The sequence below is a fragment of the Garra rufa genome, chromosome 11 (genome assembly GCF_049309525.1).
Source record: "Garra rufa chromosome 11, GarRuf1.0, whole genome shotgun sequence".
NCBI lineage: Eukaryota > Metazoa > Chordata > Actinopteri > Cypriniformes > Cyprinidae > Garra > Garra rufa.
The window spans coordinates 11458111-11484567 of record NC_133371.1 but is presented as its reverse complement, the minus strand read 5'-3'; the positions used below and the strand labels follow the sequence as shown (position 1 = coordinate 11484567).

General features: G+C 36.4%; 1 protein-coding gene across 1 annotated transcript in view; it reads left to right on the top strand.

Moving 5' to 3' along the window:
• Positions 1 to 289: 289 nt before the first annotated feature.
• The window catches only part of mob2b (MOB kinase activator 2b), a 61939-nt gene continuing 35771 nt past the window's right edge, over positions 290 to 26457 (top strand). Inside the window, exon 1 of the mRNA XM_073850418.1 lies at positions 290 to 737. Within this exon, the coding sequence (XP_073706519.1) occupies positions 721 to 737 (17 nt within the window). The 5' untranslated portion in view covers positions 290 to 720. The remainder of the gene's footprint in view (positions 738 to 26457) is intronic.

Sequence of the window (26457 nt, the reverse complement as noted above, 5' to 3'; positions counted from 1 at the left end):
TAGATTTTATATGATATTTTAAAGGATAACTTTATTAGCTACTTATAACGTAACAATAATTTGTTTGTTACCGTCCAACCCCTTTTCAAGTTAACATTTGCAAAAACACTAGGTGGAGAAGTAGTATGAGCAGTGTGCTGAAAGTCGGTGCCTCTTGCGCAGCACGCACTACGTCACGTCAGCGTGTAGTCTTCAGGTTTCGAGGGAAACTACATATCCCAGGATGCTTGGGTGAACCGACCACATCCCGGGAGAGAGGGGGTCGGCATCGAACCTGTGTTTACTTCCGGATTTCCTGTATATGGCAGAGCTTGAAAACAGCCACTCCAGTTGCCCTACAAGCTCAGCAAGATCCCCGTGCCCCGATCCGAGACCTTCTCCGGTGAAGCACGATGCTTTGGTGACCGGAGAGCCGCCATACTCCGGCACAGCAGCAGAGAGATTAGCGCAGCTTTAGGCGACCATTCAAGACAGAAAGTATCCTTCTGCCACCCTTCGCCAAACGTCAAAGTCAATGCGGTCCTTGATCGGAGCGCTGGAGCTCATCCACCGGCCCCGCCGTCACCTCTCATGCGTCTATCATTAACGCACTTTCGTTCGCAGAACACAAGTGCCAGAGATTAAAAACAGCCGAAAGCCGATCCAGACTGTTAGCTCGGGCTACCCGGATAAAAAGAGGGGGGACGGCAGCTCTGTTTGGATTTATCCCTTTCAATCATCATGGACTGGTTAATGGGGTGAGTATGTATTGAGATCATTGTCCTAATTGACCGATGTTCCTCCACGGCGACTAACTTGACGCACCAAGTCAAATTTGTTGTGTCAATTGTCGGCAAAATTTAAACCAAGCTCCTCGTGAAGCGCTTGAGCTTCGCCAAGGTGCAGACGTGTGTTTCCGGATAGACGTATATAACGTTAAATATATATCCATCCACGATATAGTGCTTTACATTCAATCTATGTAGCATTTACAGTAACTGTGACGCAATCCTGTCTCTAGTACAAGCGCATTTGAACTGATTGCGTGCTACATGACGTGCGTGTCATCATCATCATCATCATCATAGTTAACGTTATCTATAATTTAGGCAATCTGTGTTAACGTTATATTCTTTAAAACTAACTAGCATCTGTTATATTTGCGCTGACATTACATTTTTATGTTTTTAATACTTTTAATTATTAGCAAATATTTCAATAGCGAATAGCATCCTCTCAATTTCACTTGAAACTATTCGTTAGATGCTAATACATATTTCTTAGCTATTAGCAACTAATATTTCAATAGTTTAACTAGTACTTATGTCTAGCTTTGTTTTACAATCTAATGAACAAGTATATATCTCAGTTATTACCTTTAATAACTATTATTTTGCTAGTAGCAGTTGCTTTGGATTTCGTAATAGGTGTCTAACTGCTGTGGATGAACATTTAAAAATTATTTGATTCAGTGCACTTATTGTGTAAATGCAGGTTTGTTTAAAAATACAAGTAAATAAAAACATTACAATAGCATGAAACCTATGCCTTATCAGTATTCCACACCAATAATGGTAGATAGTTGTTAAAAACAGCTACTATGAAGTAAGATCATTGCTTTACTAGTAACAACTGGAAAACATACTAGCAAATAATAAATAGTGACTAGTACCTACTTTGAAACTATAATAGGTACTGTTTGAATAGTTATCTGAAACTAGAAGTATAGTAAAGCTGGTTTAACACAAGGTGAGTTTTATCCTGGTTAATCATTAGATTTTTATGACGATCTAGCACAATTATTGGCTGACAAATTTGTATCTACTGACTGATCTCCACTTTTCCTGTTCCTGACATTAAACCTGAATGGTGACTAACTTGATGCAAGTCAAATTTGCGTAGCAGTGTCTGTCATACAAATTGTTGGCAAAAAATTGTATGGTCTGACTGAGCTATTAATAAAAGCGTCTGCTTCCTGGGTAGATGCGACTCTACACGCCTTCAAAACATGTTCAGACTGTATAGAATTCACATAAACCATGACGCAGTATTGCCACTCAGTGCAAGCATGAACTGATCGCATGCCTGATTCTGCTTCATCCTTCATCCTCATCATAATTAGTGTGTCTACTTAGAAACCACATCCATAGTAATCAAATACAGACGTTCACCAATGATGATAGTATAAGAATTTGCATTATCGCATTAATGGTTGTGCTAGTTTTTGACCTTTCCTGTGAGGATCCTAACCTTCACCTGCAGAGAAAGACACATCTGTGGAGGTGTCAAATAGCCAAGGCTTGTTTTTCTTTCTGTGCTGACCTTAAAACAACAAAAAAGAGAGCATTGCAGTTGATTTGAGCAATTCTTGCAATACATTGATACATTGAGTCATGTAACACCACTGAATTATAGTATTCAAATAATGGTGTACGGAAAACAGTCAGCGATGAGTTTTCACAGTGGTTCTTGATTTGGCTTTGTGGTTTCATCAAAGTCATAAACATTTGTCTGTAAAAGAGATGCTCTGAAAGTTGACTAAGATTGGAGCTCTTCATCTTGGTTTTGTGAAGGTCCTATGAACAATACACTGGTTTTCTGTTGAACCAGAAAGCTGGGGTGGCACAAATAGAAGGGTTTGTCACTTGTGAGTTTTTTTATTACACTGTTTTTAAAACACCGGAAGGAATTTGTTCACGTAACAGCCATGATAGGTGTTTGTTTGCATGTGGTATTAGAGGAATACTAAAATAAATAGTTTACACAAAATGAAAATGTGCTTAAAAGGGTCATCGGATGCCCATTTTCCACAAGCTGATATAATTCTTTATGGTCTTAATGAGAAGTCTGTAACATACTTTAAAAATGTCTCAATGGTAGTGTAAAAAACACTCTTTTTTTACCTTGTCAAAATCAACCCTTTTTAGAGCTAGCTATTCTGTTGCATGTTCCTTTAAATGCTAATGAGCTCTGCTCGCCCCGCCCCTTTCTGCAGTGGGACGAGAAGCTGTAATGTTTAGCCGTGAATTTAGCCGTGTTTAGCTGCGAAACTTTCTAACTAGCACATTATTAAGAAAGGCCATTTGCAAAGATGCATTAGAAAACCTTATACTCACAAATGATTCGCACAAACATAGACGCATATGTAGATCGGGATCGACGCTTTCCTTTAAAAAAAATGAAAGTAAGGTTAATCCTCTGCGTCTTCAGCGGCTCAGATGTCCGGAGTAAATGACGACTGCTACTATTACATCAACAGAACACCTCAATCGCTCAATCAGAGACATTCTTGTCTTCCCTTGCACCTGAGTCGACACAATGGCGATCTGAGTCTGACTGTTTCAGCTTGGTGAGGGCAGATCTAAGGTAAGGCAAGTCAGCAATCGTGGGATCGACCTTTGTTGGTGTGTCGTCACACCGACAAGAAGCTGAGAATGACCTGATTTTAAAAAGGGGATATTACTTTTAAAGATAAAAAAAAAAAAAATACCACTGGGTGGATATTTATCATTAAAGGGTGGTTGTGTACACAAACTGCCAACGCACAATAATGTTCAAACAACATGTAAAAGTGTGTTTTGCATCCGATGACTCCTTTAAAAAAATGTACACAGCTAATGAAAACATCACAGTAATTCACAAGTAATCCACACCACTCCTGTCCTTCAATTAACATCTTGTGAAGACAAAAGATGTGTGTTATTAGGAAACATATCCATTATTAAGATGTTTTTAACTCTTAAAATCATTGTTTCCAGCTAAAATACAAGTCCTCTATTCGTAGTGAATCAGGAGAGAAATCTACACAGATCAAGCACCGTTTACATGCCAAAACAGTTTAAAACAGTTCTAAACAAAAATGTGGGTGGATTTTGACATAAGGACAACAGGGGAAATTAAAATGCTTTGATGGATTTGTTTCTTTTAAACACTCAACTTTTTGTTTGACAAGATGTTAATTGATGGACTGGAGTTATGTGGATTATTGTACAAAAAAAAACAAAAAAAAAAAAAACAGCTGTTTGGATTCTCATTCTAACAGCACCAATCCACTGCAATGGATCTATTGGTGAGAAAGTGATAGAATGCTACATTTCTCCAAATCTGTTCCCATTGAAGAAACAAACCCAATTACATCTCTTGATGGCCTGAGGATGAGAACATTTTTAGCATATTTACATTTTAGGTTTCACAGGAATTGACTAAAACATACTTTGTCGGTAGGTTTTTCTGCATTGCTCTGATGTGTTCATTGGGTTTGGCAGGCGATACAGAGAGGCTGAGGTGATATTATATTTCAAAATCTTCTCAAGTGCTGCCTGTCTCGTGGTGCTGAGCACATTGTACTAGAAAGCGCAGTACGTTCCAGCGTATCTGGTATGCAACCTGATGACAGTTGTACATTCCTGCGTCAACCCGCATCGTCATTTGAAGGGTGACCGATAATGTCTTTTGCGTGTCTTTTGGCATTTTTTTCACTGTCTGTCCCCAGACGGCTGATGAGAGATACTACCAAATGTGAATACCTTCTAAAGGGTGTTTCCTTCTTCAGTTCAATGTTAGTTAGCCATCCAATGTCAAAACGCGTTACTGATCCTTTTTTATGGATTAATTTTACAGCAAGATAGCTCAAATTAAAGTTTAAACTTATTTCCACTTATAGCATTCAGCATGGAGATCTATATTATAGATCTCAGCACTGTGCAACTCTGTGCCTTTCTAAAACCTTGCAAATAGTATTATGGCAACAGCTTTCCCAGCTGTAATGCAGAAATAACTCCAAAGTTCATGTTTCCTGGGTTAGCATGGAGGAATATTCAGGATCATAATGTGAGCCTGCCGTGCCCCGATATGTCTCCTCCTTACTGCTGCTGGAGGTTGAGGTTGAGAACAATTGGCTGTTTCAGAGCTGCTGGCACATTCTATTGACAGTCTATCAGTTGTTGGCGTCTCTGATGCGGGTGTGACTCTGCCGAGCACAGGTTTGGGCAGTTCAGTGCTCCTCGGAAGAATGTTTACAGACTGAATAGCAAATGTAAAGTAATCCTGATGCTTGACCGAGACCTGCGGCATTGATTCCATGTTCTGAATGATGGTGGTATTTATAAGGGTAAAAACACTGAGCCAGTTGTCTTCCAATTTTGGTTTCAACTAAAATGATGATGAGTATAAAAATGTCTTTACAGATCAAACACTGAAATAAAATTAGGGTTTAACAAGTAAAGATCTTAACAAACAAAAAAGTTATTGTTTTTGACCATGTAACCTTGCATAAATAATATTGTTAAGACACCGGTGTTTCAAATACAAGTAAAATTTCACAATTCTTTTTCCAATCTCGATACCAGTGCAAAATCTACTAGCCTAACTAATATAAAATTAAAACATGATTAAAGACAAGCAACAGCACAAATAAATACAACAAAGATTCTGTGAAGTAAACAGTGCTTCAAGTTTTTCAGGTAGGGTTAAGACTAGTATTCCGGTAAGAAAAACTACAAAACTTTAATAATCAAATGTAAAATAACACTGCACAATCTTCACTTTATAAAAGAATCTTTATTAAAGTATCAAGCACTATCTGAGAGGCGGAAAACTGTCAGACATGTGCAAGTACCAAAGTGATTTCTTTTTTGCACCTGAATGTTTAAATTGGCAAGACTTTAAGACTCATGCAAATGATAATGTTTCGTGACAATGCAGTCCTTATTTTCAAGTCTTTATATTATCATCTGTATTGGCCCAACAATATGCAAAAGGTAACAGAATAAGAACATTTTCAGTTTTGAAAACTCATGAATGACAGCAGACCTGCAATTTAACCAGTCTAGCAAATGGGACAAACACTGTGCCAAATATTTGTAATTTTTACCAAGTAACATATTGTCCTCTGTCACACATGCAACCGCTGATTATTTGTTACCCGAGACACAAATGGGATGAAATGACAATGAAATGGGATTTATATATCCAATCCACAGGACATTCAAGTTGTTTGCTTGCTGACAAGTTTCAAACTTGAACTGGATGATCTGCTTGGTCTAGTTGTCCTCTTTCAGACATGCAACTGCTGATTCTTTGTTACCCGAGACACAAATCGGGGGCTCGTCCGGGATGCAAAACTGAAATGTGATTTATACCTCCAAACCACAGCACATTCAAGTTATTCGCTTACTGTCTCAGACATGCAACTGCTGATTATTTGTTACCCGAGAAACAAATTGGGAGCTCGTCCGGGATGCAAAACTGAATGGGATTTATACCTCCAATCCACAGGACATTCAAGTTGTTTGCTTGCTGACAAGTTTCAAACTTGAACTGGATGATCTGCTAGGTCTAGTTGTCCTCTTTCAGACATGCAACTGCTGATTCTTTGTTACCCGAGACACAAATCGGGGGCTCGTCCGGGATGCAAAACTGAAATGTGATTTATACCTCCAAACCACAGCACATTCAAGTTATTCGCTTACTGTCTCAGACATGCAACTGCTGATTATTTGTTACCCGAGAAACAAATTGGGAGCTCGTCCGGGATGCAAAACTGAATGGGATTTATACCTCCAATCCACAGGACATTCAAGTTGTTCGCTTGCTGTCAAGGTTCAAACTTGAACTGGATAATCTGCTAGGTCTAGTTGTCCTCTTTCAGACATGCAACTGCTGATTCTTTGTTACCCGAGACACAAATCGGGGGCTCGTCCGGGATGCAAAACTGAAATGTGATTTATACCTCCAAACCACAGCACATTCAAGTTATTCGCTTACTGTCTTAGACATGCAACTGCTGATTATTTGTTACCCGAGAAACAAATTGGGAGCTCGTCCGGGATGCAAAACTGAATGGGATTTATACCTCCAATCCACAGGACATTCAAGTTGTTCGCTTGCTGTCAAGGTTCAAACTTGAACTGGATAATCTGCTAGGTCTAGTTGTCCTCTTTCAGACATGCAACTGCTGATTCTTTGTTACCCGAGACACAAATCGGGGGCTCGTCCGGGATGCAAAACTGAAATGTAATTTATACCTCCAAACCACAGCACATTCAAGTTATTCGCTTACTGTCAAGGTTCAAACCTGAACTGGATGATCTGCTAGAAGTGAAGCAAAACATCAGATATGAGTTTTGGTTGGCTTTCCTGCCAGTTAAAGAAGTTCACTTCCTGAACAAAAATTTACAGATCATTTACTCACCCCTTGTCATCCAAGATGTTCATTTCTTTCTTACTTCAGTCGTAAAAACATTCTTTTTTTGAGGAAAACATTTCAGGATCTCTCCCCATATAGTGGACTTGTCTAGCTCTGCGTTAACTCTGTATTTCATTTCAAGACAGTTAGGGTAGGTCGAAAAACTCCCGTCTCATTTTCTCCAACTTCAAAATCGTCCTACATCGCTGCAGAAGTACTGACCCAGTGTTTACAAAGTGAATGTGCAAAAAAGATTAAACGGCCTTTTACAAAAAAAAGGTAAAACAGTGATGTAGGATGATTTTAAAGTTGGAGAAGATAATGAGATGGGAGTTTTTCAAAATGCCCTAACTGTCACAAACCGAAATGCACACAGTTCACGCAGAGCTAGATAAGATAAGCTATCATTCCACTTGATGAGACCATTTAGAGCCCTTTGAAGCTGCATCTAAACTGCAATTTGGACGTTCAAACTCATGGGCATAATAGGAAGTCCACTATATCGAGAGAAAGGGTGACAAGTGGGTGAGTGAATTAACTGTCATTTTTTGTTCTGAAAGTGAACTTCTCCTTTAAGGTTAGGAGTGCCTTCCACTGCAGAACTAGATATGCTCATCTAGATATGAAGACATGCTTCTAATTGACCCTGATAGAATCTAGGCTTGATAATTCTGCAGTTTGGAGTGTTCAATTCCCTGCACAGCACCCAGCTGAATGTCTATGGCAGAGCCTGTCTCCTGTCCCACACCTCTTAGGGCTGAATAATTGGGCTTCTAGAGGTAGTGCTAGTTGAGAGAGACTGAAGGAATACCCTAGCCGCATATGTGTGTTTTCATGTGGATCAGATCTGTTGTCTGTTCTGCTCTGATGCTGGTCTGTGTAAGTGTGATGGGTATTATTTGACAGTTTCTTCCACTAGCTAGAAAACAAAGAGCTGTGCAGCACCCATGCGCCGGCCAAAGAAGGGAAAATAGAGGTGTGGAGCAGTGAGCTCTTTTTTCTGGAATCAAAAAGATAGTACGAGGATGTGTAATAGCACAATTTTTACATCAACTAAATACATACATACATACATACATACTTGGTTTAGTTACTAGTTGTGTAAAGGTAAGTAACCCAAAGAGCAATTACAGACAAGACACACGCACACACGCACACTCTCTCTCTCTCTCTCTCTCTCTCTCTCTCTCTCTCTCTCTCATTCATTAAATTATTACCATCACCGTAGTAAGTGCAAGGTTAATTTATACACCACATTTAAACACAGCTTAAGATGACCAAGTGCTATAAAAGAACTTTAAAATTAAATTAAAAAGTACACCACACACAAATATATTTGTCAATAATGACCTATATGGGACAAAGCACAGAATATACACTGCAAAAAAAAAAAAAAACACACAAAAAAAGCTTTTCTAACTTAGTAGTTTTGTCCTGATTTCAGTCCAAACATTTAAAAAATCTTAAAGCAAGATACATTTACTAGACACATTGAAATAGCATAAGAAATTGTCTTGTTTTCTGAAAAAAAGACACCTCAAAATTAAGTGATTGTTCGCTTAAAACAAGCAAAATTATCTGCCAATGGGGTAAGAAAAATAATCTTAATGAGATATAATCTCAAACAGAAGTTTTAAGCATCACTTAATTTTCTCATGCCATTTTTCTTGTCTAGTAATCTTGATTTAAGATTTTTTTTTTTTTGATATTTGGACCGGAAACGAGGCAAAATTACTAAGTAAGAAAAGCTTTTTTTGCAGTGGGGCGCGCCCGACGGGCAGAAAAATGAATATAAAACAGTAAACAGCCAAAGGACGTAACTTACTTACTAAATCTGCTTTTGAAGAAATATACTATATTTCGTGCGACAGCGCACATTGTCAGATACAATTCTGGCGCCTCAGTGTCAGAATGTTGTACAACTCGGCATTCATTCACATCAGATGATAACTCGGCGGGAGTTCAGCTCACGCAGGGGCGTAATTTCCACTGGGGACACGCTTTTCAAAATCCTGTTTGTGTCCTCCCACTTTCAAATGGTTTTGCTAAAATAATCTCTTGTATTGTAGAATGCACACTCAGCGACGCCGAGAGTTTTGCGCAATCGTTAAAACGAAACCAAAAGTAAAGAGCGCACGCGTATTCAAAAGCAATTTTAATACCTCACGTTTAGAGAGCGGCTCCCCAATGCGCGCAAAAAAAAAAAAAAAAAAAAAGTTTAGAACTATACCACCCCTGCTTTACTACTGTTATTAACGAGCTAACTCTAACTTGTCATGCTTGTCAAGCTGGATAACAAGTAAACACCAGCACCAGGGACATTACGTCCGTCACTTCAAAACGGAACAAAAGTAGGATTCTGTAGTGACTTACCCTGCTGTTGAACTTCTTTCTTCCTCATCAAACACTCCAACATGTTTGTGTTTCAGGTGCTGGATAATTGCCGTGGTGCTCCGGTGCCATGCAATGTCGCTTTTGCATATTTTGCAGTTAACACACTTTTTCTGTTTATTTAGTGTGAAATGCTCCCACACCTTGGATGACTTGGGTCGCACGGATTTCTCGGCCTCCGCCATGTATCTTTCTTCTACCTCCGCTCGTTTTTTTTTTTTGCTCCGCCAAACCTGCGCCGAACTCTGCTAGCATCAGTGCACGAGAGACCGAGTGTGTTCACTCCGCTCCGCGCTTAAAGTTTTTTTTTTTTTTTTTTTAAATCAAATGTCTCTGCGTCGCGCGACACAACGAATCGATTATGAAATTCGTTGCCAACTCTTTTAGTAATCGATTTTTATCGATTTAATCGATTCGTTGTTGCAGCCCTAATCTGATGAGATCTATTTTTTTTTCTATTTACCTATTATTTAGTTTTCACAGCACTAAAAATTCTGTGGCTGATACCAATACCAGTGAAAGTTTACTTAGTTTTTTAAATCAGACATATTCATGCAAAAAATAACATTATAAATCAAAACAATACCTATTAGCCTATATTGTCAATGATGTGAACATTACTTCACATTTTGCACGTAGTTAGTTGCAACTGCTATTGTGCCATTTCATAAGTTTCTAGCAACCAAGTTGGAGTTTTGCAGCATGTTTCTCTGAGTGAACTGTGCTGGTTATGGGTGCGAAGGTCTCTGCCAATACGGGTTATGTGAATGAACTAGTTTAAGAGCTGTCCATTGAATCAAAATGGCGAAGATCACTGTTTTATGGTCTAACTGATAAACAAGGGTACTTCAGCACTCAACTTAAGTAATGGCTTTGTAAAGTGTTTATAGTTTGTTTCGAATGAATTGAAAGTGAAAGTAAACTTGCTAAACTGCTGCCTTTCCTGGAATATCCTGCTGAATATGTTTTGATGTACACGTCGACAGCATATTAAGAAAAATAACATGCCGTATACGGTTTCACTTCCTATTTCTGCTGGAGAAAATGTATGTAACATTTGGCTTCCTTTTCTCTAAAATAGAAGAAACAAACATCCTCTGGTTATCTGTGGTTGTGGTGAAGGCAAACAGCCTCTGCCAGGTGTGGGTAGAGTCTTTTTTTTTTTTTTTTTTTTTTTTTTTTTTACTTCCTTTTTTAGTATAGCTGGTTTTGATGCCATTGCAAAAGAGGCTGAATAATTTTCAGACTAGATCTTCAATAATTTAGGATGCCCTTCATCAGTCAATCTTACTGTCGTTCTGCTTTAGGTTTCTAGAGTTACACATTCTTAAAAGAGTACTTGACAAATGAAATTATAAGTCATGTTGTTTACTCACCTTTATGTCATTCAAAACCTGTATGACTTTCTTAATTTTTTTTTCAGTCAAATTAAATCATATATTAACCTGAGGCTGACAATCTCCAAAAATGTCAAAATCCACCATAAAAATTGTCTCTGTGAATATATACCAAGAGTTCCGAAGCTAAACAATAGCTTTGTGTGAGAAACAACGCAATACATTTATGCAGAAACAATACAGTGCCTTGCGAAAGTATTCACACTCCTTCATTTTTTCACAGACAAGTCTGTCTTATGTTAAACTTCTTTAAATAAATTTTCCCCCACATCAATCTACACTCCATACACCATAATGTCAAAGCAAAAATAGAATTGTCACAACTTCCTAAATGTATTAAAAATAAAAAAACTTGAAATAAGTACATTGCATAGGTATTCATACCCTTATCTCAGTACTTAGATGAAACACCATTACAGCCTCAAGTCTTTTTCCGACAAGCTTTGCACATCAGCATTGGGCAATTTTCTGCCATTCTTGTCACTCTTCGCCCCTCAAGCTCTGTCAGCTTGGATGGGGCCAGGTGCACATTTTCAGGTTTCTCCAGAAATGTTTGATTGGGTTCAAACTTAGGCTCTGGCTGGGCCACTCAAAGACATTCACAGAGTTGTCTATAAGCCACTCTTCCTGCGTGCTTGGGTTTATTGTCCTGTTGTAAGGTGAACCTTCTGCCCAGTCTGAGATTCTGAATGCTTTGGACTGGGTTTTCATTAAGGCTATCTCACTGTTTCGCTGCATTGAGCTTTTCTTCTACTGAGTCCCTCAGTCGCGGAGAAAAACAGCCCCACAGCACGAAGCTGCTACCACCACACTTTACTTTTGGATTGGTGGACTGTTGCAGTGATGTTTGTCCTTCTGTGGGTTTCTCCTATCTCCACATATGATCATGGAGCTCAACTAGAGTGACCATCAGGTTCTTGGTCACCGCTGTAACCAAAGCCCTTTTCCATCAAATGCTCAGTTTGGCCAGGAGGCCAACTCTACAAAGAGTCCTGGTTGTTTCAAACGTCTTCCGTTAAGGTTAACGCAGACTACATGCTTCTGTGAACCTTCATTGCAGTAGATTTTTTTTTTTCTGAACTTTTCCACAAATCTGTGCCTTGCAAAACCCCTGTTTCTGAGCTCTACAGGTAGTTCTTTTGACCTTAGGGCTTGGTTTTTGCTCTGATATGCATTTTCAGCTGTTAGACCTTTTATTGAGTAGTATGTGCTACTCCAAATCATAGCTGTTCAATTGAATTTGCCTCAGGTTAACTTCACTCAAAGTGTAGTAACATCTACAAGCAATATGAATGCTCCTAAACTAAATGTAAAATGTGCAAGATAAGGGTATGAATACTTATGCAATGGAATCATTTAAGTTTTTTATTTTTAATACATTTGAAAAGTAAAAACCTGTTTTTTGCTTTGCCAATATGGTGTATGGAGTGTAGATTGATGTGGGGAAAAAAAAAGTAATTTAAAGCAGTTTAACATAAGGCAGCAACATAAGACATTAAAAAATGGCACTGTAATTTTATTCATTATTTCACTGGATAGCCTCCACACAGCTCTCTAATCACATGTTATATAGCTCTCTAAGTTATTTAAATCTTATTTAAGTCTGTTTGTCCTACAAGGTGTTTGTTTAGCTTCAGAAGCTTGAATCGTATGGACCACTTGACTTTTTCTATTACTGATTTCACACACACAAAAAAGGTTCTTATCTATTTACTTAAGTTCTTAAGAAAAGATAACTTTAAGTAAATTTTTTTTTAAAGAATTGCACTTTACAAAGTTTAAGAATTTCTGAACTTATTTCGTAAGATTTTAGTCAATTTAGACCCAGAAACTACAAATTTTGTGTCAAAAATGCACAAAATAAAGTCATACAGGTGCGAAAAACATGAGGGTGAGTAAATTAATCAATGGAGTTTAAATTTTTGAGTGAACTATCACTTTCAGTACCAAATGCATCACTATGCATTTAGCCTCCATCCAGAGCCTTGCATTAAAAATCCAGTGCATCATTTTAATAGTTTATAATGGAGCCGTGCTGGATGAATAAATGTGGCTCACAGACAGAGAAGCGCTGTCTCATCTCTCTCATGTGAGCGGGTGGTGCTCAGGCCTGTGAGTCACTCATCCCTTCTCTCTCTCTGTTCTCGCATCTCTGGCTTCCCAGGTCTGACGTCATTTCTGTGTCGTCACAGCCGAAGCCTGCGGCCGCTGGTTGGGAACATGTGTCCCCTCTGCCAGGGCACGGAGGATGAGGAGATGAACACGGCTCGGGCCTCCCTGCAGGCCCAGTGCTTTTTATAGATCCCAGCCAGTTAAACTGAGGCACAGAGAGTTTAAAGAAGGATGCTGGAGACACTGGTGAAGGAAATGACAAATGAGGATGTATCTCACTTGTTCTTTGTCATTATTCTTGTTGTTGTCCTTTAAACAGGAAGCTACTATCTATAGATCAGGCCTTATGTGTTTAAATTAGACTGTTGTCACACTTGGTTTGATTGTTTGGTCTGAGCTGCACGATTAATCAACATCAAACCAAAATTTGCAATATGGCTAAGCACCATTATCAAATTGGAAAGGCTGTGATTTCTTTAAATATATGCATTGCGTGTTTCAGAGCGAAGCTTTGAACTTCGGCAATAATAATTAGTTTTAATATAGTATCAAAAGTACATTTTATTGAAACTGGTAAAATACACATTAAATGTGTTTAATATATCATGGTCTAGTGATGCGTTTCATGGATTCTCTTCCGTGGAATGCACTACTTCTGGTATGTTGCTGGTTACTCGACACAGGCAAGATGCAATTGAGTTTTTTTTATTAAATATTTACATATGAGCAGCTCATGATCTAGTGTTTTTACCATCTCAAACAGAAACTTCATCTCTCGTTTGGTTGTGCCAAATATTTTCCAATAATTGTAATAAGAAATTTGGAATTTGGAAAAAAAAAAAAAAAATTAACGAGAACTTTTTGTATTATTATTATTATATTGAATATTTGCTTTAAGATATTCACATTTTAAAGTGAAATTCCATTATTTGTATAATATTAGACTAATTTATAGAAAAACTATAACTGTTAGTCAACAAGAAGAGGCTTGGTTGACCAAAATTGCATTGCAATTTTGCACAGGAAATGGCAAAGTCATGCAGTCCATGATGGACAAATAAAGCTAGTTAGGGGCTGATCTATGTGGTAATACAATAAATCTAAACGCTCACCTATCTTTTATGGACCTCAAATATGGCTTATCTGAAATACTGTAAGAAGTAGCAACGTTACATGGCTTTACATGGTTAATGTTAAAGGGGCTATATGTAACTTGCTGAAATTTATACTCGCGACTGACACCTGTGGCCAAAAAACGGAACTGCTCTTCCTTTCTGCTCGCTCTCGCAGCGCGCGCTCGTACGTAAACGCTTCACAAGTCATCCGCTGCAAAGAAGTCAACATTATGTTTACAGAGGTAAGAACAGTCAAATACATATATTGTTTGAGAAACTAAGTTTGTTTGCAATATATATGACTAGCGGTGGTGGCAGAGTGATCTGAAACGTTTAACATGAACGCGCTTGGCGTCACATCCGCAGACAGTGTGCGAAAAATCCGACCCGACAGAAAATAGGAAAAATAGGATACAGGCTTATAAGTGCACCCACTGTGAGCTGACAAGGTGTCCGTATGCTCATCAGGAGATGTTTGAGTCATAAATGGTCAAATAAAAAGGCTATTGTTACGTTTATTTTGGGGAAAAAGTTACATATAGCCCCTTTAACATAGAAAAATGTGCGCTATTTAAGTGTCAGTGCGGAGTGTAGAAGCTGAACAATAGCGCGCTTACTGCATGACAGATGGAGGCGCCGGTGCGGTCACTTGCTCTGAAAATACTCTGACATTCATGGTCATACAGATAAGAGTAATACATCTTTCAAATCTTTATTTGTGGGCACTCGCAATAACGCCAAAACATTGCGCTTTTGTAAAATATTGAAAGCAAACTGGATGCGCTTTCTGCCATCTTGGTCTCTGTAAACTTAAAAGCATCAAGAAAAAAAACCTAAAACTTCATGTATACTTGCCTTACAGACATGAAAAATGTATCTATAGAGAGTGAAATAGATGATGAACCAATTCAAAGGGAAAACAAATATTCTCAGATTATGTAATGCGTATGAAACATGCATACAGGTGCATCTACTAAACTACTGCAGAGATCACGAGTCGCCGACTTCATCTCTTAAGCCGAAAACAAAACAAATAAAACGTTATTGCAGCCTCCGTAGTGTTTTTCTGTGATACATTTATAATCATTACTTCTGCCGGTTTGCTTTGGCAAGCTTTATGCATGTACTTGAGCGCTTATTAGGCTATGTAGGCAATTAAAGGCTCATTATTATGATTTAAATGGTTTATCAATAAACATGCAATTAGTCAACTAATATTTAAAATGAATGGCTACTAGTCGACCAGAAACATCTTTATTTGAGGGCAGCCCTATATAATATAGCAATAGCAAAAATGTTGTTTAGTTTGTAGTCATTTTGATAGATGGATAGATTTTATAGATTTATCTATTTTCTATTAGCAATGCATTTTGATTCTATTTCCTATTTGGCTGCCCTTAATCCTTGGTCCAAACTGTGGTATGAAAGTGGTAAGAAAAGTTCAAAATGCATACAAACTGAACTGTGGCAACAAACAGGTACCAAAAGGGTAGATGTGCAAGCGTTTGTCTTCGCATTTGTCTTGCTCTTCTCTTCCTCTCACGTGTTTTTCAGTTCCTGCTGTTTCTGATGACCTACATTGCATCCTCAATTGCTGCATGTGCAAGGGCGTTGCTTTCTTCCTTACATCTTTTCCTCTTCCCCCGTTTGTTTCTTTCACGGTTCTTGTCCTTGCATATCCTTTAGTCTGACCTCAGTGCATGTCTGAAAAGAATGTGCATAAAATGTCCCAACGGCCTGACTGCTATCACTGAAATTGCAAAAGTCTGTTAGCCAATCGCAATCACAAATTCTGCACATTTGGGTTTGCTGACTCGTTTTTGGAGGACAGCAGGAATATGGGAAAGGCATGTGTGGTTGAAGTTTGCAAAACGACTGGAATGGCTTACATCACCTTTTTAGGGTTTGCATACTTAAATGCAGTGAGGAAAATGCAAATGAAGCGTGTGAGAGAGAGGGATTCCAGTTGAAGCTTGTCTTTTCCTTGTATGGAGCAGGAATTGGCTTTAGTTGGATTATGAAGCATGATATCAGGCGACCTGCAGGCTTCCCCTATACCTCACTGATCAAAAGTGAGTGTGTGTGTGTTCTGTATTTACATGAATCCAGTATTTGAAGTGCTTCCTCTCCTGTTCTGCACAACCCAGGCTCATTGGAAATATGTGCAGTGTTGGGGAGTAACTAGTTACATGTAACGGCGTTACGTAATTTAATTACAAAATAAATGTAACTGTAATTCGTTACAGTTACTGAGAGAAATGTGTAATTAAATTACAGTTACTTCTGAAAATGTTAAAGATTACAAATGGGGTTACATCTAAAAATTTTCTTTAAAAATCTGGGATATGTTGAATAATATTTATCTGTTGCTTTGCCTGTTTTTGATATGCACGATGCCTTCTGCTAAGGCCATTTAATAAAGCGGTACTATTCTGATGCTTTTGATTGGTTTTCCGGTTTGAATTTGCGACGCACTACGTCTGCCAATTACGTTAATCCTCTTTGCCAGCGCGTTCATCGTCCCCTTTGTGTATTCGAGATCAATATTAAAAGCGTTCATAACAAATTAGCTAGCCTGCTAGCTGCCTTTACCAGACACACTTGTATTATTGAACCCTTTCACAAAAAAATATCGCATTTTCAAACCATTTTAATTTTGAGTGTCATTTGTAAAATCAGTGTTTAGACTACTGCGTGATTTTCAGCTGAAACGTGAGTAATGATTTGAAGGATGAAAATCCGCTGCAGTTTTATTTTCGAAAAATATAAATCTATTTTTCTCCAGGGCTTGACACTTTTCTCTATAATGATCGATGTTGACCTAACATGCCACCTAGTGGACAAATCTCTCAATTAGTTTGTCCCATTTTGTCCCAGTTGGTCATTGAATCTAAGCAGTGTTTTAGATGAAATGTAACTTTATTTAAAACAATAAAAAATAAATAAATAAACAATACCATGGATTTTATGACAAAGCTACAATGATGGAGTCTGTTTGGATTTGGCAGTATCTATTCTAGAATCTATTCTTGCTTCTGTTAGTGAGAAATAATTATTAGCCCTGTGTGGTATAATGATTTCCCTTCACAAATAGTGGTAAAAAAATAATAGTATGCAGATTTTTACTATTTTTTTATTATATCAGTAAGAAGAAAAAAAAACGTGTTTTTACTACATTATTATAATCTAGAATTGTGTTTTTTTTTTTTTTTTCTTAAATTTAACTAAAAATAATTATCTGCTTTTTTAGAGGAAACATTCAAGAAATCTTTTTTAAGATTTAAGTTTTTTTTTCAAGGCATTGTTACTTGCCAGTGTGTCCTGTCAAAGTTATGGAAAAATTTGATTTTGTAACAACAGTAAACAATTTTTTTGTTATAAGGTCTGGTTTTGTGGTGGCTGTACTTTAAAATTAAATTAATATAATCTTAATTCAAGTGATGAAAGATTTTGAAATTCTAACAGTAAACAGAGTGCTACTGTAAGGTCACACCTGCTTGGTATAAAATTGAAATGATTTAGTTGAAAATATACATTAGAAACTTAAAAGTAATCAGATGTAATCAGTTACTTTACTTTTATAAAGTAATTGAAAAGGTACACTACTTATTACATTTTAAATAGGGTAATTTGTAATCTATTACATTTCCAAAGTAACCTCCCCAACACTGAATATGTGCAATGTTTCTGCACAATATTGCTCACCTTACACCATGTTTTATGGCAGTTTCAAAGTGAAATGTCCAATAAGTGGTGCTAAAACGCATGTTCAATACATGACTGTGGACTTTATTACATTGTTACAGGAATGTATTGCTGCATTTTTATGATGTTGCTCCAGGTACGTATTGCGGTGGTTCAGAATTCAAATATCCGGGGAGTGTCGCTAAAAGGTTAATGCTTTACTGTGTTAAAAAAAAAAAAAAATAATAAACCTATCTGATAGTGTTAATGAATGCAAAAGTGAAGTTTAACTTCCCTGTACATGGGTTTCAGCCTTTTTGTTGAACTGCCATTTCACGGGATTCATACTGAAGCGCTTCACCTCACAAATTACAATAGAACCTATTATGCTGTCTTCACTGGATGCGGCGCGACACGGCAAATCCCTGACAGTAATCTGCTGCCGCGTTCTATTTATGACGTGCTCACACAAAGTTTAAGTGATTTGCAACGGTCGCTTTGGTCCAGTGTAGACAGACGGCGCGGTGCGACATGGTGTTAGAGCGGGTTCGCAAATCTTTTGTTTTAGATTGGAACCTCAAGTTGTGTATCGTCAATCATTTGACTTGAATCGGAACTTTGCGTATCGTGAATTAATTGATTTAGATCCGAACCTTAAGTCGTGTATCGTGAATCATATGACTTGAATCAGTACTTTGCATATCGTGAATCAATTGATTTAGATCGGAACCTCAAGTCGCGTATCGTGAATTGTTTGACTTGGATCAAAACTTTGCATATCACAAATCAATTGATTTAGATCAGAACATCAAGTTGCGTATCGTGAATGATTTGACTTGGATTGGAACTTTGCGTGTCGTGAATCAATTGATTTAGATTGGAACCTCAAGTCGCGTATCGTGAATCATTTTAATTAGATTGGAACTTTATGTATTGTGAATCAGTTGATTTAGATCGGAACCTCAATTTGCGTATTGCGAACCATGTGATTTAGATCAGAATTGTGTGTGTATCCCCAAATTATTTAATTCAAATCTCGACATCGGAGCGGTTCTTGAATCATTCTGCAAATTGAATGATATTCAGATTTGGAGTGTGGATCGCCAATCATTTGATTTTAGTTTGGAACTTCAGAGCGGGTTTGAAAATCTTTCGCTTTACATCGGAACCTAGGAGTGTGCATCGTGAATAATTTGATTCAGATCGTGGCTTCAAAACTGTTTCCCAAATTTTTTTTTTCCAAACCATAAGTGAGATCTCTGATTGAAGTCCTTAAAATCAAAAAAGTAGTGCTTGAAAAGTCCTTCAGTCCTCAAATTCAATTTTACAGTATCTGAATGAACCCTGTTTGTGTGAAAAGGAATAAAAGTCTTTAGAGTTTTACAGCTTCTAATGTTCATTTCAACCGGAAACTGCAGCAATTTGCATTATTTGCATTTTTGACATACTTGGAGAAATGTAGGTAGAGAAGGCACACATTTCCAATGTGCCTGGGTAGGTTCTGCAACATATTGTGTGTTTAATTTTGGGTCTGGAAACTAAAATGTCATAAACCAATAAAGAGGGATTTGTTCCTGTAATTGGTGTCCGATTTGGTGTCACCTGTAGTTTTCATGTAGAGTTTTCATGTACATAAACAGAGAAATCGTGGCCTTCTATATGTCATTTTTACCAAATGCCCTTGGAGGTCAAGAGTTAACATTATACAGCAACCCATTCTTTACTTGGAGTAAACCATACTTACACTGTCCAGGGCCGTTTGCAGTGAGATTAGCGTTGTTGTGTGTAAAGGGCAGGGAAGGTTGTGCACGTTGTTGACCTCTAGTAGCCTTCTCACAGTCAGAACGGATAAGATCGGACAAAATAATCTCCTGTAAAATCACTTCTTAGCTGTTCAGGGATCAGCCGTTTCTCAGGGCAAGACTTCTTTCATGAGTTGTGAACTCTTTTTGTAGAAAGCTGATCGGTTATTGGTTAAGGTGTTTATCATGCCTCATTCATTTTATGTTGAAGGGAAAGTTCACCCAAAAATGTAATTCTCATCATTTACTTACTCTCATGTAATTATAAACATGAATGAGATTCTTTCGTGTGTTGACCACAAAAGAAGATATTTTGAAGAACGTCTGTAACCAAACATTTGCCGATAGCTAGGGCTGGGAGAATCTTTCGTTTTTTTTTTTTTGTTTTTTTTTTTAATTAATTTGAATTTACGTTTTAAGAAGATTTAATTTTTTATTAAATTGAGGTATGGCGATTTTTAAAAATAAAAATATTAGATACATTGTAATTGCACCAATGGCAGAATAATTAAGAGGCAATATTGTCCGACCACATGATGGCGTGCCTAATTAACCGCTGTGTTCAGAACGGAAAACAAATAACGCGTTCTGATTAAATAACGCGAGTCACTAAGGGGACATGATTAGCTGCTTGCTAGCAAGTTAGCCTGTTACATTACAGTACATACAATTTCACTTACCACATAAACAGAGTAGAGAGATGATTGAAGACAATGGCGAATTATTTGCATATTAGGGCTACAAGAGAAGATACTTTGAAAAACATTTGGAGACTAAACAACATTGGAGGCCATTGGTTTGAGAGTTGGGGGAAATAATTCATTTTGGTGGAAAAAATTCGATTTCAAATAAACATTGTAGTTGATAAATATTCTCTAAAGCACAGTATATTTTGTTCTACATCATCGGACGTCACATTGTGGTGCTTTGGTCTATCCAAAACCAGTTTGATTAGTTTATCCTTATGCAGAAATGCATCAGATCATCGGCTTATCCTAGAGATGCAACCATAGTATTTGGGCCCTTTTAGCTACGTGAGTCTGAAGGCTGCTTCGTTTTTAATTTCTCAGCTGGCTGTCTTTGCCATTTCTTGTAGATTTTAAGTGTCTTGTCATTAGTCGCCATCTATATCAATGGGACTGGCTCTCAGTAGTGTTACATATGCCAGACTCGGCTTTGAATTGACTCACTGCACATGTGTACTCTTCATATCTGTGCATGTTACATGTTAAGTTTGTTGCTGAGGCCCCCTGGAGTGAGTTCAGCATCATCTGAGCATTATGTAAGTGTTAGCCAGCTGTGGAATGCACTTCAGTTAATGCCTGTGTAATCCAGCGCTGTTGCTGCTGATGGTCATGTAGAGATGGAGCTCTTCTCTTCAGTCTCCAGCTCTCATCCCAACCCTCTTCCTAAAGGATTAGTGCACAGATCCATTCAGCAATACAATGCTGGGAATTCATCATTTCTCAGTGCATTCTGCTTACATTGTGTTGCTTTAGTGAGTCTGCATATCATTGCAAAAGGAATGGCCATGCAGTTTTGATCTTGGAGAGTTCAGTGTGCTGTGCAGTTATAATCTAATTTTCAGCACACACCGTTTCAGTCTGCCCAGACCATAGAATCTAAAATGCTAAAATGGGTGAGAAAGTGTCATGATGTGATGTCACAACCATGAGGACATTTACGTATGACCACCTTGCCTTATATACAATTGAAAGCAAAAATTTACATACACCTTGCAGAATCTGCAAAATCTTAATTATTTGACCAAAATAAGAGGGATCATACAAAATGCATGTCATTTTTTTTTATTTAGTACTCACCTGAATAAGATGTTTCACATAAAATAAATTTACATAATAGAAAATAGAAAAAATAATAGTTGAATTTATAAAAATGACCCTGTTCAAAAGTTTACATGCACTTGACTCTTAATACAGTGTTGTTACTTGAATGATCCACAGCTTTTGTTTTTGTTTAATGATAGTTGTTCATGAGTCCCTTGTTTGTCCTGAACAGTTAAACTGCCCATTGTTTTTTTTTGTTTTGTTTTTTCTCAGAAAAATGCATCAGGTTTAGCATTTTTGTGTATTTGAACCCTTTCCAACAATGACTGTATGACTTTGAGATCCATCTTTTTACACTGAGGACAACTGAGGGACTCATATGCAACTATTACAGAAAGTTCAAACGCTAACTGAGGCTTCTGGAAGGAAACATGATGCAATTTATTAAATTTTTATCTTATTTTGCCTAAATATCATATTTGTTTTCGTTTAGTACTGCCTTTCAGAAGCTACAGAAGATACTTGTTTCACAGAAGACAAAATAAGTTACATTTACCTTGATCTTCAAATTCCTCCCTTACTGCATTTTTTCAAACAGGGGACTCATGAACAGCCAACACTATTAAAAAAAAAAAAAAAAAATAGCTGTGGATTATTCAGGTATTGACACAGTATTAAGAATCAAGTGTATGTAAACTTTTGAACGGGGTCATTTTTCTTAAATAAATTCAACTTTTATTATCTCTTGTGGACTACATGTAAATGTCTTTCATGTGAAATATCTTCAGGTCAGTACACAATAAATATAACATGCATTTTGTATGATACCTCTTATTTTGCTAAAATAATTCACATTTAGCTGATTCTGCAAGGTGTATGTAAACCTTTGGCTTGAACTGTATCAGTAATTTGTCCTGCTGAAGTTTTGTTAATTTATTTAGACATTTATGTAATTTTTAATGCATTTATTTATTAGATTATGCATTACATTAATTAATTGCGTTTATTTATATTTTATGCATTAATGCATTTGTTTCTTAATGCATTTATTTATGCATCTGTGCATGCATATATTTTTTTTGTCTTTTTTTTTTTTTTTTAACTGGGTTGCTTTAGCATCCTGTGTGGTTTTTACTTTTTAGGTGGCTTCTTAATGGCCCAAGTAAAAAAACTTCCTTTAGCAAGTACAGAATCATACCTTTAGTAACTTTTGCATCAAGCTTGTGTGCTACTCTAATGTGTTTGGATGAGATTGTATGGAAGTTATCCAGAATTATGGTAAACTCTTGTTTCTGGGTAATTTATAACAGTGGTGTGAAGTTTGCAAAGGATTCAAGCTGTATTTTTTTTTAAACTCTCTTTTGTTTTTATCCAAATGTTTAAAATAGACTTTGTATTTGTATATTAATCTGTGTCACCCAGATTCTCAAATGAACATGTACAATGTCTTTAAGAACCTTTGCATTTGTCCTGGAGTAGATTGAATGTTAATAACTTTTCATTTATGTATTAATTCAGATCATTGCGGTGTCTGCAGATTTCCCAGTGCATATGCGTTGTAGAAATGTTAGGAAGTTAGGAACAGTTCTGTTCACTCTTAGATGAGGCTTTTAGCTATTCGTTGTGTTGGAAAATTTAGTTTTGTTTTTAAATGCATCATTTCTCAAGAAAATAATCTGGTTAAAATGCTTTGAAATATCATTCCAGCCCTTAATAGAAATATGTTTTTGATGGCAGAAGCCAAACACAACTGTGTGTGTTAAAACGGTGTTATAGCATTTGGTTTGGCCTCACAAACACACACCCTGCTCCTGCCCGGGCATGCAGAGACACACAGGATTTCCTCGGCCCGTTCAGGCTCAGCTTGTTTTGCTGTTTGGCTTTGTATCCACTCAGTCTCTTGTGCTTTTGTCTCAGCAACGTTCCCTCAGCCACCTGGCAGAGAGGAGCAGTGTGGTAAGGCTGATTGGCTGGTAATGGGGCATGGGAGGTCATTAGCTTTGCTCTTTCACAACACACTTTTCACAACTGGCTCAGTTTATACAGCTTCAAAGGCCTTTTGAGCTCCTGCGTGTTTCTGGATTGCTGCTTCACTTTCGACAAATGGCCCTCAGCTGTACAGTGCAGAGAGCAGAGGCCAGCATCACATAAATGCCACTGATTAGTGTAACCCTGTCATTAACACATCCAGATCCTGCTGCTCTACTGTGGTGAATCACTCAGGACTGGCATTGCATTTGGATTTTCTTGTATTGAAATGACAGTCAAAGTGAAATTTGACCCAAGTGCCAGGATCAAGCAAGCAGGTGCACAAGAGACACTTGGCCATGCTTGGATTTAAAGGCTGGGGCACTGCATATCTATCTAGTCTGTAAATGCAATTTAATTACTGAATAAATGCAATTAAAATTTATTATAATTTTACATTATTATGTCATGTAAGTAAAATTAAAATAATAATTACATTTTTTAAAATATAGAAACTGTTGTATTCTAGGTCATTTTTTTTAAATACACTTGAATTATGTTTTGTAATTAATTACTGTAAATTAAAATGAGTACTTAATTATGTATTATACTATTAAAAATAATTACAAAATGTTTTTATTTATTTATTTAATTTTTGTTTAATTCAGTAAGTGCTGTGTTCTGGCTTTAAAAAAAAAAATTATATTAATGTTTTGTATATTATGTGTGAAAATATAATTAGTTATTATTATTATTATTATTATTATTATTATTATATTATTATTATTATTATTATTATTATTATTATTACTGCTGTTAAATTGTTTATATTATAAAGTAGAAATTAAAATGCTTAAAATAATGATGCTTTGAAATTAATTAGTAAATTATATTATAATGTAAAAATTGAAAAAAAAAATTTGTTTATATGATCAGAAAATAGAATGATGATGATGATAATAATAATAATAATGATAATAAATGATGATGATGATAATAATAACAATAACAATAACAATGCTATTAAATTAATTATTAAATTATATCATAAAGTAAAAATAAATAACGTTTTATATTGTGGAAAAATTTAAATCATAATTAATATATAATAATAATAATAATAATAATAATAATAATAATATAATGCATATATATATATATATATATATATCTCACACACACACACACACACACACACACACACACACACACACACACAATTAATCATTAAATTATATTATAAAGTAACATTTAAAATGCCTTTAGAAAACTTATGTTGTGGGGAAAATAATAATGCTGTTAAATTTATTTGTAAATTATAAAGTAACAATTACAAAAAAAAATACATTTTCTTGTTAAACACATTATATTTTTAGAAAATAGAAACAACAATACTAATATTGCTATTTAATTATTAAATTATATTAAAGTAGCAATTAAAATGCATTTAATTTTTTTTTATTGTGGAAAAATATGTAATAACAATAATAATTACAATAATAATTACAATGCTATTAAATTAATTAGTAAATTAGATTATAAAGTAACAGTTTAAAAAATATTTCTTTTTAAACATGTTTATATTGTGGGAAAATAACAACAACAACAACAACAACAACAACAACAACAATAATGCTATTAAATTGTATTATGTTAATACAATTCAATTAATTCTACCTGTTTAATTGAATACCCTCTAGCTTTCATTCTGATTTTTTTTTTATGTAATTCTGTTTAAAAAAATTGTTTAATTAATGGGTCAAGAAAGAGATTTTCAGTCATATTCTGGTTCATTTGTGAAATGAAATAAAGAAGGTCAAGTTGTGTGCATTGCATTATAAAATGGTTAGTTGTATAATGGTGTCTTTTTTTTTTTATTGAGATTTATACATCATCTGAAAGCTGAATAAATAAGCTTTCCATTTGATGGAAAGTGGTGGTTTGGTAGGATAGGAAAATATTTGGCTGAGATGCAACTATTTGAAAATATGGAATCTGAGGGTGCAAAAAAAAAAAAAAGGAAAAAAGGAAAAAAAAATCAAAAGAAAGAGAAAATTGCCTTTTAAGTCGTCTAAATGAAATTCTTAGCAATGCATATTACTAACCAAAAATTAAGTTTTGATATATTTAAGTTAGGAAATTTACAAAGTATCTTCATGGAACATGATCTTTACTTAATATCCTTAAGATTTTCGGCATAAAAGAAAAATCGATCATTTTGACCCATACAATGTATTGTTAGCTATTGCTACAAATATACCCGTGCTACTTACGATTGGTTTTGTGGTCCAGGGTCACAAATATAAATTCTGTCTATGCCAGTTTGATTTCAGTCTGCTGTGAAACTGTGTTTTTCTTTTGATCCAGCAGATGGAGCTGAAATCTTGATGCTTTGCTTTCTCCACTAGTGAAACTAGACTGTAGCCACGTGCTTCCAGACAACGGTTTGGTATTGCTGTATGCGGTATAAGCAGAAATGTTCAGAAATATGCACTATTTTGACGTATTAATTACGTCTATGCACAATGAGTGCATACTTTAATGTAGATTAATAAAACATACATTTCAGCTCATTTGCCTTAAAGTTCATTTGTGCTATACCAAGTGTATCTTCAAGAAAGCAAGGTTTTGATGAATCGTTACCTATGCCTCTGCCGTTGTGGGTTTGTAGTGGGTGTGTCCCCCATCTTGGGTTTGTGGAAACAGGAAGTGGGTGAAACAGGGAGGACTTACACCTTCCTCCTGTGAGGTGCAGTGAGAGCATTTAACAAGACTTTTTAGTGTGCATTAACCTTCTGCTAAGATGATGTAAATGGTTCGTTAATATTTCAGTCAGGGTCATCTGAGGTTACCTCCGCTCAGCATATAGATTTAGATCCTATCAGCGCTCTGAGATTTATCATGCAGATGGATCAGATGGGAATGGAAGTGTAGAGAATGGCCACCGAGGCTCATTTATCATCGCCGCTCTGTCAAGTTCAGAGGCCTGTCTGGCTTCAGAAGAGCGCAGAGGTTCACCGTGGAGCCAATGTCATC